Genomic DNA, 13903 nt, shown 5'->3' on the forward strand with positions numbered 1-13903 from the left:
AAAATGAAGAAAAAAAAACAGATTTTTTTTTTACCTCTTAAAACCTGAGTGTAATATTTCCTCAAACCTTTCAAAGTTAAGTTTATTAGAAATGACTGGACCTGCAGCTGCCTCTCAAAAAGCAATGTTTTTGTTTGTTTGTTTGTTTTTGCCATATAACCATAACCATTGTTTTGTTTTACCATCTAAAGTACAGCTCCTAATGTAGGCAAGAATGGGAACATGTGGTCCATTTCTAAGAGTGCCTCTTTCTATCATCTGCAATAATAGGCTTGTGTCAGTATTAAGTTTCAAACTGCCAATAAGAACAAAAGCAACCTCAGACTACTTTATCACTGCCTTGAACACCACACCACCACCTCCAACCCCATATGTATTGTACTCACTCTGAGGTCTAGATAAACACTCCATGTGCTTACAGAAACAGGTGTCAGGCTTCAGGAGGAAACACACACACACACACACACACACACACACACATGCACACAGACAGAGTTAATTATTTATCCACTCTCTGAAATACTGACATGCACACTACCCTGCCTGCAGTGTCTCTTTTAGAAAATGCAGCTATCATGGCTGATGGATAAGAATGCATCAATAGAAACGCCTAATGGTTGTACTGGAATATATTTAAAAAAATATATTTTTATAGATACAAAAAAAATCAATTTTGACAATGTTGTACAACTTGCCTCACAATTTCAGAGGGACTTGTACTGGATTGTAGGACACAATCTTTTGTTTTCTTTTTATATTTGAACACCTGATTAAAAAAAAAAAAAAAATCAACAACATACCCCACTACCTAAAACATTAACAATGACAACAAAAAAACAACAACAAAAACTGTATTTATGTGATACTGAAACCTAAATAACAAGAAAAAAAATACACTGAAATCCTTTAGGGACATTTCTTTTTCTTAAATAACTTCTTAGAAAATATTGTAGAATTAGATTATTCCTCCCCCTGTTTATATATATATATATATATATATATATATATATATATATATATATATATATATATATATATATATATATATATATATATATTTATTTATTTATTTATTTTTTAAACATTTTTGTTTATTATCCTGACGCCATTATTGTTAGTCCAAAAAGTTTATCTCAAATGACAAACGTTTATTTTGCATGTTGCTCTAATAATAGTCCTCAGTAATAATTTTCCACAGTTTCTGCGATGGAAGTAGCGAGTGGACGGAACCATTTATTGTATGGGGGGTAGTCGAGCACTACCCGAAAACTAAAAACCAGGACGTTGCAATTTAAATTCCTTTTGAGCAATAATTTACATTAACAATAGTGTTTAGCCACACTGAAATTATTATAAAAGTGCAAGTAGGATCTAGCAGCCGTCTGAAATACATTTAGAGTCCTTCAGAGAGATGGAAACCCCTATTGTGCTAATTTGGTCTGATCGGATGAAAACCGAGCTCTGTGCCACATCTTCCACTAAATGATAAAACTGCTTCAGGCAGGATACTTCGGGCTGAAGCCTAGTTTGTAACACTCAAGCTACTCTGCTTAAACGCTTACTATTTCTTGTTTCTTTGTTTAAAAAGCAGTAAACGGGTCAGACTAATCCGAGCATCCTTTTTTCCGTGTTTAGTTTCATCTGTGGGAAGCTTGTAAGTTAACGGTCAAGTTAGGCTGCCGGGGACGCCATAAAGTGCGAGACTGGACCTTTCTTAAGTGGACTTTTTTTTTTACCCGGAAGAACCACAAACGAGTAAGTTTGGGTTAATTCATCATAGCATAACGTATTTCTATTAACACTATTGTGTTTTAATGGCTCCTCTGGACTGCAGAGTCAGTTTCTCCTAGAGAGACACAGATGGGGTGTTTTACACGGACTACACCCATCGCGCCCGCATCCCACCTACACTGTAGAGAAAGTAGATTTACACAGCAGCTGGCAGTACTACTACTGCTAGTATCAGGACGAATACTTTCTACAAATCTACAACACCGATTTTTTTATGATAACACGATAAATATGCAGTGTTTAAATAGAAAGTAGGAAAAGACGACATAATCATAACAATCATTTTGGGTTTGTTTGTTTTTTCTTGCAGTGGGCTTTTTATTATATGTCTAGGATATAAATATTTACTAAGCAGTAGGAAAGAATAATATAAAAAGAATACTATTTTGTTCTCCACAACCTAAAGACCGACCTTGTTTAACAATTTACAGAAATTATTTTATTAATGTAAGTTTATTTTTTTGTAGGAAAGCAATTACAACGTGACTTGGAAAGATGTTCCCGAATATATATATATATATATATATATATATATATATATATATATATATATATATATATATATACATATATATATATATATATATATATATATATATATATATATATATATATATATATATATATATTCCCCTTTTTTTTATAGATTAAACTTTGCTTGATCATTATGATTTTCATTAATAATAATGGTAATGATAAAATAATAATAATAATAAGTTTATAGCCATCTCTTAGAAAAACTAAGTTGCAAGGACATTTATGTTGTTTCATGTCAGGCTCCTTGCAATTTTTTATTAGCATCGTTCCACAGAAATATCCTGTTTTTTGCATTTGCAGAGTTCTGCACACAGAGCAGATCCCTGCAGCATTGTGTAGATGTTTTTGTGTTAATAACAAACTGATGATGCAGAGACCACTCTTGCTGACCCCAAAGTATGACAATTTAACCAGAGCCCTTGAAGCAAAACACAAACATTCAATAAATAAGCACTTGCTGTTAAAAAAAAAACTTTAAAAAAAAATCTTGTTTCTCTTGAGTCTCAGTATATCTCTTGCCCTGCATGTGCCCCAGATTGATAGTTACACTGCCTCCCTCTCATAAGCTTTCGTACTACTATCCTGTTGCCTTGACTACTGGTGTGCCATGGGACTTCATCCTGATCTGCTGCATGATTTTCTCTGAAATGAGTTCAGAGGGACTGCCACAAAGCAACGCCGAAAGCAAGAATTTTTTGAGAGCTCATTTTCTCGTTTACTTTGTTATGTACCGGACTGACTCCTCACCCACCTGCTGCAGACCTAGTTGCCAGAAGTACAAAATACTTCATGCTTCAATACTGCTCTGCTCATCCACTAAATACATCACTACGATAGGAATTGTGAAAGCCATACAGAAACACAATGCAGAGGGCGTGAAAAACATTTTCGCTGTAATGATGCTGGATGAGTGGAAACATTTTTCTTTATTCATTATGGTCATTATGTCTAATAATATTTATTCAAGGGTTACAGAATTCATAGGAGCCAAACATCTTTTTGTTGTCTAATTATTGCTTAGTTAATTGTTCGAAGCAATAGCTAACTGATTATGTTAAATCCAGCAGATCAGATGGTGAAAAGGGAGAAATGTAGTCATTATTTTATGTAGATATAAAACAAATTTAATACTTGACAGAAAGGTTTAGCTAAAAGTAGCTCCAAAACCATTATAGTTTAATATAAAACATTTCAATATATTATGTTACTTTACAACAGGTCACTAGAACCCGACCGACATAGATTTTTTAAGCTAATGACAATTCCAATATTTGCCCCAAAAAAAAATCAAATATCTAATTAATCAAACGATTAATTGAAAAATATATATAATAAATAAAATTGAATAAAATGACTTCCTTTTGGTCCCTTAATACTTAAAACAACAAAGATAAGATTTGCAAGGAACATATAGGAAAGGTTATTGGAGAAACATTTATCTACTCCATTAACTATCACAACATAACTGGCAGCCTATCTCAGATGTAAAACCATGTCATCTTTGATACAATTGCATTTTATGGTCACAAACAGTCTGAGACTGTTTCTCCACAACAGCACAAACGGTGGGTTGCTATTACAGCCTGCATCATGTCATTGTATGTTCTGACAAAGTAAAACTATTAATGACCTGACATTGTGACATTGTGACGGTTGCTAAAGACAGACTGTAATGTTAATCATTTTAACTTTTTGGGCCTGTGCTAAAAAAACATACCCCCCCCCCTCCCCTTCTGAGTTCATCACTTCTCCTCAACACACAGTTCATAGATTGATAAATAGTTGTTCTGTACTCACACACTTACGTTAATTCTGCAGTTACTTACTGGCTTTTAGCTAACGCTATGCTACGTTGCCACCAGTACAGTGTTGTTACTGCTAAAATAGTCTCTTTTGCAAACTGACAGGGTCGTGTATCATTACAGGGATGGTAGGCTCCTTGGACTAGAACAAAATAATCATTCAATAATATGACTAGTCATTCTTGACGTTGCAGATCATTAAACTCACTGTCCACATCACACACACAGATCACGGCTTAAGTTATACAGCTCGCTCTGCAACTTTAGGAATGCAAAGTAAATTATAAGCATGACCACCACAACAATGCATGTGTCACCTGTCATGACGCATGGCAAAGAGAGGTAAACTGAAACTGGAGACATGTTGCGTCATTGTTAATCTCACAGCGTTGTTATAAACTAACCTGCCAGCAAGCTCTGCTCAGCCCACTCCTGTAAGGCTGCCTGACTCCTGGACGTTGCTGAGAAGACAGCAGGGAGGATTGGGGACTGAATGGTGCAGAGCTCCATGTACTGGACAAATAGCACAGAGACATCATTCTGCTCGACTCTGATGCTTAACAGCATTTACTGTTTAAGGAAAAATTAAGAATATTTGACTGTTTAGGGCTGCACGGTGGCGCAGTGGTTAGCACTGTGGCCTCACAGCAAGAAGGTCGCTGGTTCAATCCTTGGCTGGTTTGGTCAGTGGCCTTTCTGTGTGGAGTTTGCATGTTCTCCCCGTGTATGCGTGGGTTCTCTTCGGGTACTCCGGCTTCCTCCCACCATCCAAACACATGCATGATAGGTTAATTGGTCACTCTAAATTGCCCCTAGGAGTGAGTGTGAGCGTGAGTGTGGTTGTTCGTCTCTCTGTGTGTGGCCCTGCGATGGACTGGCGAGCTGTCCAGGGTGTACCCTGCCTGTCGCCCAAAGCCGGCTGGGATAGGCTCCAGCTTCCCCGCGCCCCTGAATTGGAATAAGCGGTTCGCAAAATGAATGAATGAATGACTGTTTATTGCTATTAAAGCATGAAAAGCCAATAATTCAATCAGGCCATAATGATCTGTAACATCACTGAGTATTAAAGAGCATCCTGGAAATGCCTCATCTCTCTTCTGACCCAGGCCAATTGATCTGAAATATTAACAAATAAACATTTTTTTATTTTGGGAATGAGTCCTGGACATGGACGAGTCCTCCAGATTAAAGAGGAGGACGTCAGAACGTTCCATTATTACTTAGTATATACTGGCCTTTCACTAGACCAAAACCTTTACCAGCAAAACACATTTAAATCATTATAAAACAAATAAACATAAATGCTGAACTCAAAACTATTGTCAATTCACAAATAAAGCAAAAACACAGGACACTGAACTTCTGAAACCCTCTCTTCTAAATCTGTTTTGTTTTTGTTTTTTTGTTTTTTTTTTGTTAGAAGAAGAAGAGATGCATCATGCTTGAAAGTATCTAAATGTCCACACTCTTCATCTCTCCCTTTCTAGTTTCCTTTAACACTTTTCTTATGCTGTGAATGACGTAATGAACATCTGGGGAAAAAATAGAATTTGTCTTTGTTGTGACAGCTTTTAGAGAGGAAACGAGGTAGGCTGTGATTGGCAAACCACAATTAAACTGGTCAGAGGTTTACAAGAACCCTCTGCAGCCTTGGGGAGGTGGTGCATGCTGCTCTGGGGCTTTTGTGAAACAGGCTCATTTGGAGGGGAACCTACTGGAAATAGTTCAGTGCACAGACCAGGGATGGCTGTGGGGGTTGGGGACTGTTGCTGTGTAATCGAGGGGAATTACAAACACTGAACGTGGAAAGGCAATCTCCAAGGGCTGTTGTGTATTTAGCAGGGTGTACATACTGCGTCGAAGCTTTTAAAATGAACTCTGCCGCTGCACCAGCTTCTACAACTGATAGATGTGTGATTTTGTCTGTGAAGGAGGTCATCAGTAAAATGAGGTTAATATCTAGCTTTTGTTTCTTACTGCAAAATGCAACAGTGCAGCAAGAAGTAGTGTATAAAAACACACCAGGACTGCCTCTGCTCTCAAAACTTAATATCCTCTCATGTCTTCAATAATGGATTAAATGCATATGTGGTAATATTTTTATTTACAAGCATGAAGGGAGCGACATATAACTAATTATCTGCTAATGTAGAAACAACAGTCCCTGCAAGGGGTTACAAAAAGCAAACCGGCACTTACAAAAGTATTTCAGACATAAAGCAGATGTGAACATGTCAGACTTCCAGAAAAAGTGCTTAATCAGATACTTAGAAAGCATTTTTCCCTTTGATGAAGGTAAAAATGACATTTGTTAGTTCAAAGGGCATTATTTCTCCAAAAGCAATCCACTGTTTTATCTCAGCATGTTGGTGTAATTTAACTCTGACTTAAATTATGAGCTTCTCCTGCGGGAAGTTCATCTTTATTTTAGTCGTTTTGAATCAGGGGACTACTTTTTACTTTTCCAGCTTGGCTTCTAGTGGGTTTAATTTAGCTTTGTGTGTTTCAGGGTATAAAATAGCAATGCCTATATTTATGTCTGTTCCTGCTCAGCCTGCGCACTGAGCTGTCCTGGAAAAGTCCATGTGACCGAGAGCTGAGGAGCTTCCACCGCTTCCTCATCCTGTTGTATGTTACAGAGGAAGTACTTTGGTCGGCCCTGTAGGGCAGGGTGGTATTATTCCGGAGTCCAGATAACACAAACTTAGCAGATGTGATTTTATGCTCTCAAAGGAAGAATTATTTAAGTGGTGCTGCTTCCGAACTTTGGACAAGCCACCACAAATCCAGTTACAAGACAGAGTGTTATTTTAAATTGCAACAGAAGTCTTTGTCCCTGGCCTTGACATTAAGCTTTTTCACTCTGTGAAGATTTGTGCAAGTACAGCATGCAGCACTTTAAATTAAGGAAATTTGGTTGTTCATGAAACATGTGCCTTTTAAGAATGATATAATACTAAAAATGAAATTAATGGCAAATAAGACTTTTCCAAGTAACAGAAATGTAATGGCTAATATCAATTTGCAGTTTCTTCAGCTGGTTGCTTATCACAATCAATCAAATGGAGACGTTTTTAGATCTGTTTCTGCTTTCATCCATCCTAAACAATATGAAAGAAGACCATGACATTTTGGTTTTGTCTGCAAGTTTTCAACAGGGTTGTAGATGATTTATTGTCACATACACTGCAAAAACTGAAATCCAAGTTTAAAAATCTTAAATTGAGTAAACATATGCTTATTTTTTTAAAGGTAAGATAATTCTTAGTTTTTATACCAGATAATTCCTCTTGTTTTAAGAGTATTTTTACTTGTTTTGGGAAGTCTTGACAAGCCAAATTTTCTTGTTCTGTTGGCAGATAATTTATCTTATTTTAAGCAACATTTACCTAATTTTTGTATATTTTTTTCTTGTTTTTTAAGGCTGAGTTTTACAAGCTAAGATTTACAAGCTACACTAAGAGCACTGGGATAGAAAATATTTGTTTTCTATTTTAGATGACAAGAAAACCTGTAATAAACATAATCTCAAAACTGAAGGAAGAAGTTGATCATATTAACGTTCTTTATATCTACTTTGATCTATTTCTTTTCCATTCATGAACCCGAGCACCTTTGTGAGGAGCTTGTGTCACTTGCAATTGCTCAAACCTGCCTTTCTTGTCACAGTGTGACTTTGATTCATAAAACTGCAGGAAATTACACTTGTGTGACAATTAAAAGAAATGAGGACGTCTGTGTGCGGAAAACTCATCCAAATTGCGCTCATCTGTTCTCTGCCAGATAGAATCGTTCTACTGGCAGGAACAGAGGAATGGAGGTATGTAATATATCTCTCCCTCATGTAAATTCATTAAAGTAACAGAGAACTGGAGGTGTTATTCAGAAAGCTTATTGTGCAATTGAACCTCTGGTATTAGCAAAGCAGCTCATGCAGTATAGCTGGAAATAGTTTTTCTTCGATGTGTCACCCTTTCCCATTCTTTCTGCCTCCCTACCCCCACACACCTCTCTTTTCCATGCCTCCCACTCACATTTTACTAGTTACATGCAAAAGACAAGCTCAGGTTTTGGCCAGTTTCTTCCACAATTTAGCAGAAATGAGATTTGCTTTGATTTTTTCCATTCTTATTGTATAATGTGACAAATTAGTTTTTTTTTTTAGTTGATCTGTATCCATTTCTTTCTTTCTTTTAAACATCTTATGAAACAAGAAATATTTCAAGTGGATTTTAAGGATAAACACAGTATATGTGTTTTGTTTTTTCTTCTAAAAATGTATATTTATCTGTATCATAACAGGGTAACTCTTAGTTATGGCAGGTGTCGTAACCTTTTTAAAACCATATCTGTGTTTGCTCCATCACGCACAAGGTGTCCCATCCTAAATTATATTTGATACTGGATTTGTTGTGTTTATGCATGCTCATATTCTTAATCACGAAACCCCTGCATACATGAATAAACTTATTTGGCAGAATAAACTGTAACCTTGGGAACACGATTTCAACAAAGCACATCAACCAGAGGTGAGTAGGCCCAGGTGGTTAAATGCTTTTGTGCCTTTGTTTGCATTGGCATTTTTTTAAGCCATCATTTGTGGTTCTTTTCTGTCAGTAAATGAATTCCACCTGCTTAAAATCAATAAAGACCTATTCTCCAATGAAGGAGGAGGCTGTTGTTGAGGTGAGTGTCTGGTCCTCCCAGTAACAGCCTGACCTTTCAGAAAGTGGCTTTATTAAGAATTACAATGCCCCAGGACACTTGTCCCTCTGTCATGCAGGGCAGGGTCGATGAATTATCACTGTGCCAGAGGAGTAATACTGTATCCACGGAGACCACGGAGTCCTCCCCCAACCACCATCACCACCAACAACAACACACATTATATCGATAAACACAACATTAAATTAAAGTTGCTAGGCTATATCTTCTTTCTTTTATTGTATGCATGTCCACTGTCTCAACGATCCAGATATCTCTCCTCTGCTGTGTTGTTTGGAAACAATCTTCAACACATGTTTTATGATAAAACACTGCTGAAAACTGAGTAGAATAATTGAAACCATGAATCATTTATGAAATTCACACAAGGATATTAATGAGGGTTGTTGCTTCCCTGTAGGAGCAGAGGAAGCCGAGCAGCCGTTGACGTAGGAAGAGCAAAAGTGCAGGGCGAGCGGAGAAGTGAGCAGAGAAGGTAAAGAACGCCAGCAAAGCTGTCTGCCTGTGAAAGTGCTGCGTCATGGGGAAACAGAACAGCAAGCTGCGGCCTGAAGTCCTGAATGACCTGAGAGAAAACACAGAGTTCACCGACCATGAGCTGCAGGAGTGGTACCGCGGCTTCCTGAAGGACTGTCCCACCGGCCACCTGACTGTGGAGGAGTTCAAGAAGATCTACGCAAACTTCTTCCCATACGGAGACGCCTCAAAGTTTGCTGAGCACGTCTTTCGCACATTTGACACCAACGGCGATGCCACTATTGATTTCAGGGAGTTCATCATAGCGCTGAGCGTGACGTCTCGTGGTGGGTTAGAGCAGAAGCTGCGCTGGGCCTTCAGCATGTATGACCTGGACGGGAACGGGTACATCAGCCGCGCAGAAATGCTGGAGATAGTTCAGGTAAGAATATAGTTTGCTCCATTACTCGTTTCATACATATGTGTGTCTTTCATGTGCCATCTTAGATTTATGAATGGAAACAGGTGAATCAGCTCATAAAACAAAATGATGTATAAGCTGAGGAAGATGGAAGATTAAAAACCTAAAACATTTCACAACTTCAACTTCATCACTGTTTCTCTGGTTTTAAGACTGGAAATGAAAAAAAAAGAACATTTCTTCAGAGTAAGACTGTAGATTCTTTTCCCCATTTTGATTAATTTTAGTCTCAGATGAACATTTCAGAAGATAAATATGCTTATATTCCTACTGCTTTTAGAACCTAAAATTAGCTCTCAGTAACAAATTTTGCCATCTGATTAATTGTCTCAGATATTATTGCGATAGACTATAAAATTGTGCTAAGCTAAGTTGTCATTATTGTTGTTTTGAGACCATTTTCAACTAAAATAACAATAATGCCATAATAATGCAAGTACATCCTTTCAAAGATCAACATACTTTAATTTCTGAAGAACATTTAGCTCGATGTGCAGACTGGTTTATGCCAATCCAGTCCCCAGTCTGCTAAAACAGATCAGGACTTCTCCTGGGGTTTTGGCAATGTGGTGATCTGGAACGTATGGTTTCTAAACACCATGTAACACAGTTACATAGTCTATGGTCAAGCTCATATAAGGGGACATGTTTGGACTTGATCACATGTGGAAAAATCAGGTTGAATGTCTTTAAACGCCTTCAGAATGTCATTTTTCATGTCATTGTGGAATTGCTATGTGTAACAATAATGTTCATCCAGGCAAGTCATACTGGCTGTGAAATGTTTGCAACATTTTTCAAAATGTTGCCTTTTTAACAATATTAAAGGGAAGCATCGCTTAACCAACCACGCTGTCTGGGTGCACACCATGTTGCACTGTCTGGTCTGTATTTATCTGTCGGTTAAACACACCAGTGATTGTGGACTGTCGAGAAGATGGAGCTAACCTGTTTGTTAAGGTCTTTTGTTTCCCAACTGGGAAAACTGCAGTTGATGGTTGTGTTTTAAGTGTAGATGGAAGCTTTTTGTATTAATGTGTTTAGTCAATATTGTCTTAAAAAAAAGCGGCACTTTCATCCAAAGTGAGAGAGGGAGCGACAGAAAGAGGAAGACAAATAAAATTATTGCGCCCGGCAGACAAATTGCGCACATTTTTTCTTATTGTGCAATTATTTGCCTTATTGCTTATTGCGACAGGCCTACCTAAAATAAATAAATGTGGTCAAATTTTCTTTTTTGGGGGACATACTGAACAATTCATTTTAAGGGTGTTTTTTTTTTTTTTTTGTTAAATTTTTTTATTTGTATTATGACCTAAACTTACATTTCATTTGAATAGTTTGCTTTCTTGACTTAACTGACAACAAAATATGTGTTGAGGACTTCTTTTAAACATTGTGTGAAGCTGATGTCATAAAAAGCTTTTCTGGTAGATCAGTTAATTAAAACTTGAACATAAAAAGTTGATATTAAACTCATAACTTATTAATCACACAATTTAAACTCTAAATGTTGATGTTATATGAGGTCACTGTTAAATACTGTTTGTAGGCAGAGTTCTAATTTGCTTGTGTATATTGGGAGATATTTTCATTCGCTATCATGCATGCGAGCTGCCCTTGCTGCTTTCCTTATCTCTGTGACTGTATTTACTCTTCCAGGTTGGTGTGCTGAGCAGCTTGTGGCACCATACCAATATTGGCTCAGCCTGTAGAATTTGTGAATACAAATGAATCTGACAAAAACATTAAAGCCTCCCAGTACTGTTGTTACTGTAGGATAGTTCATGTTTTTCTTTCCTCAGCAGAGACTTTTTTTTCAATCTAAAATTTACAGACAGACATGTCTCCAGTAAGCGTGCTCAGGGCAACCTGATCAGGAGAATTAGGTGTCTGAGCACCATTTTTATCAGGGACAACAGAAAACAGATCAGAGCGTAAAGCCAATAAATATAAGAAATTTGTCAGAAAAAAGTTACTTTTCATCTTTACTGCTTAAAGGCTTCACACAGATAACCAGAAAAATCAATATTGGCATCACAGCAACCATCTTTTCCCTTGTTTTATAGGCAATTTACAAGATGGTGTCATCCGTGATGAAGATGCCTGAAGATGAGTCAACACCCGAAAAAAGGACAGATAAGATCTTCAGACAAATGGACATCGACAATGATGGTAAGGCTGTTTGAGAGATGTTTGTGTTTTATATACATGTCTATTGTGAATAGAGATTACAGCATGAAAAACGACGTGTAAAAAAACCTGCTTTTATCTTTGGTTTAGGCTTGATGGGAACTCTGGTTGTCCATAAGAAACTAATAAAACCTTTTGTAAAAGTTGACTGTGGAAAAATATTCTAGGTGTTATCTGTCAGTTGAATTTTCCAAATTATATAAGATTAGTTACGTAACTACTAGACATCGTGCACCACAGAACATTTTGAAGAGTAGCAGGAAATACTGATGATGGTGGAGGGAAAGATAGGATATATATAAACATAACACAAGACCATTAACAGTCTTTGTGTTATGCATTTGTTAATTCCCCTCGATGCTGCTGGTTTGACATTTAGCGTGAAAAGGTGACGTTACACCCATGACATGTGTTTGACACGTCACAGCTCGGATATTTAGAGCTATTCTCGTGGTATTCAGAGCCCAGTTTGGAAGCAGATGGTTCAGAACTTTACTATGCAATGTTAACAAGTAGCAGCTAGGGAAGCAAATCTACCAAAACTCTGCGATGATAGGTGACAGAAAACATCTCTGTGTTGCACTTTTCTGTCAAATATTAGACGGATATTCATCAAACATAAAAGATGCCAAAGGGATTCATGCTGCCCATGTTTTCTGTACTGCTGGCACACAAAGGCTTTCAGGCTGTTGTATTGTTACAAAACCATCACATAATAAGTAGTGCAGAAATAATGACTGCAGGAAAGCAGTCTGTTTAGAAAGGACTGATACCTGAGTTTGGAAAAGCTATTAACTATTATGGCTTAACATATTTTTGTGGCCAATTTGGTTTGTGTTGCATGGTTTTATACACTAAAAACAACCAAAAGAGCTTATTGTTATTCTTAAAGTCCTTTTACAGGAGAAAATTGCTTTAATTATTTTGAAGATAGTTTAATTGAATGAGCTATTCTCTGTCTCTCACATTTTTTTTAATGAATTTCAAAACTGATTACATTGAAGCGTTGCAATTAAAAAATGAAAATTGTTCAACAGCACCACCTGCTGACTGATTACAGTTGATACATTTTCACTCCATAGAAGAGAATGTGCACCAGGAGTGGACTGTGTTATTTGGGCCAGCAGTGATTTTGTTTGTAATGTGAGCCCAGATGAACATTGCAGGCTTTCTGTAGGCTGGTTGTTGCATGAGTCACTTCCTGCTCAGCTTCTGATGCCAGGGAATCTTTTTTGCTTTGTGCTCCACAGGTAGATTGTCTTTGGAGGAGTTCATTAAAGGTGCCAAGAGCGACCCGTCTATTGTCAGACTGCTGCAGTCGGATCAGGGAACTTCTCGTCAGTTCTGAGGATACAGACACACACACACACACACACACTTCAGCATGAGCACACCATCAATCCAGCTTTATACCATTTCGGAGAGAAGCTTACTCAGCATTGCTCCCCAGCCTCCACTTATATTTAACACTCCATGTTTACATCAGTGTATGATTCTCTTACAAATGTGGACCTTTCTCTTCGGACCATGATGAGCTTTTCTGTTTAAGTATTCTGTGTTTGTGCTTCTTTCCCCCTCCCCAAATATCTCTCATCTTCATATGATTCCCTACGTGAAGTGCCATATCGTATATTTGTACTGACTATATCATACACTGTTAAGTATTAGGACTCTAATCATGTTACACCAATAAATGAAATAATTAAGAATAATTTTCTTAGACTTGACTGTTGAAATGTGGCTCATTGTTTTTCAGGATATCAACAGTTGCTTGAAAAGTTATTTTTAACAAACTATGCCGTTGATATTGCATGTGCTCAGTGATGTGTGTTTTCTTATATTGTGAGAGTTCATGTGAATAAGGAGACCACAGTTGTTTTTATTCCTTTTTATTTTTGTAACAAAAATGTCATTTTGT

At 37.1% G+C, this 13903-nt stretch overlaps 1 protein-coding gene across 1 annotated transcript; it reads left to right on the forward strand.

Annotated features, from left to right (window-relative positions):
* The first annotated feature begins 1516 nt into the window (after positions 1–1516).
* On the forward strand, positions 1517–13734 carry hpcal1 (hippocalcin-like 1). Its single transcript, XM_079256012.1, has 4 exons — positions 1517–1755; positions 9256–9753; positions 11862–11967; positions 13236–13734. Exons 2-4 carry the CDS (start codon positions 9376–9378, stop codon positions 13331–13333), a joined length of 582 nt encoding a protein of 193 aa, XP_079112138.1. The 5' UTR covers positions 1517–1755; positions 9256–9375; the 3' UTR covers positions 13334–13734.
* The last annotated feature ends 169 nt before the right edge of the window (positions 13735–13903 follow it).

This window comes from Telmatherina bonti (assembly GCF_933228915.1).
Source record: "Telmatherina bonti genome assembly, chromosome: 16".
Taxonomy (NCBI): Eukaryota; Metazoa; Chordata; class Actinopteri; order Atheriniformes; family Telmatherinidae; genus Telmatherina; species Telmatherina bonti.

Excerpts from the sequence above, each read along its gene's own strand:
- hpcal1 (XM_079256012.1), top strand. The coding sequence starts at position 9,376 with ATGGGGAAACAGAACAGCAAGCTGCGGCCTGAAGTCCTGAATGACCTG. Across the intron at positions 9,754-11,861 it reads AAATGCTGGAGATAGTTCAG|GCAATTTACAAGATGGTGTC; the intron begins GTAAGAATATAG and ends CTTGTTTTATAG. Across the intron at positions 11,968-13,235 it reads AATGGACATCGACAATGATG|GTAGATTGTCTTTGGAGGAG; the intron begins GTAAGGCTGTTT and ends TGTGCTCCACAG.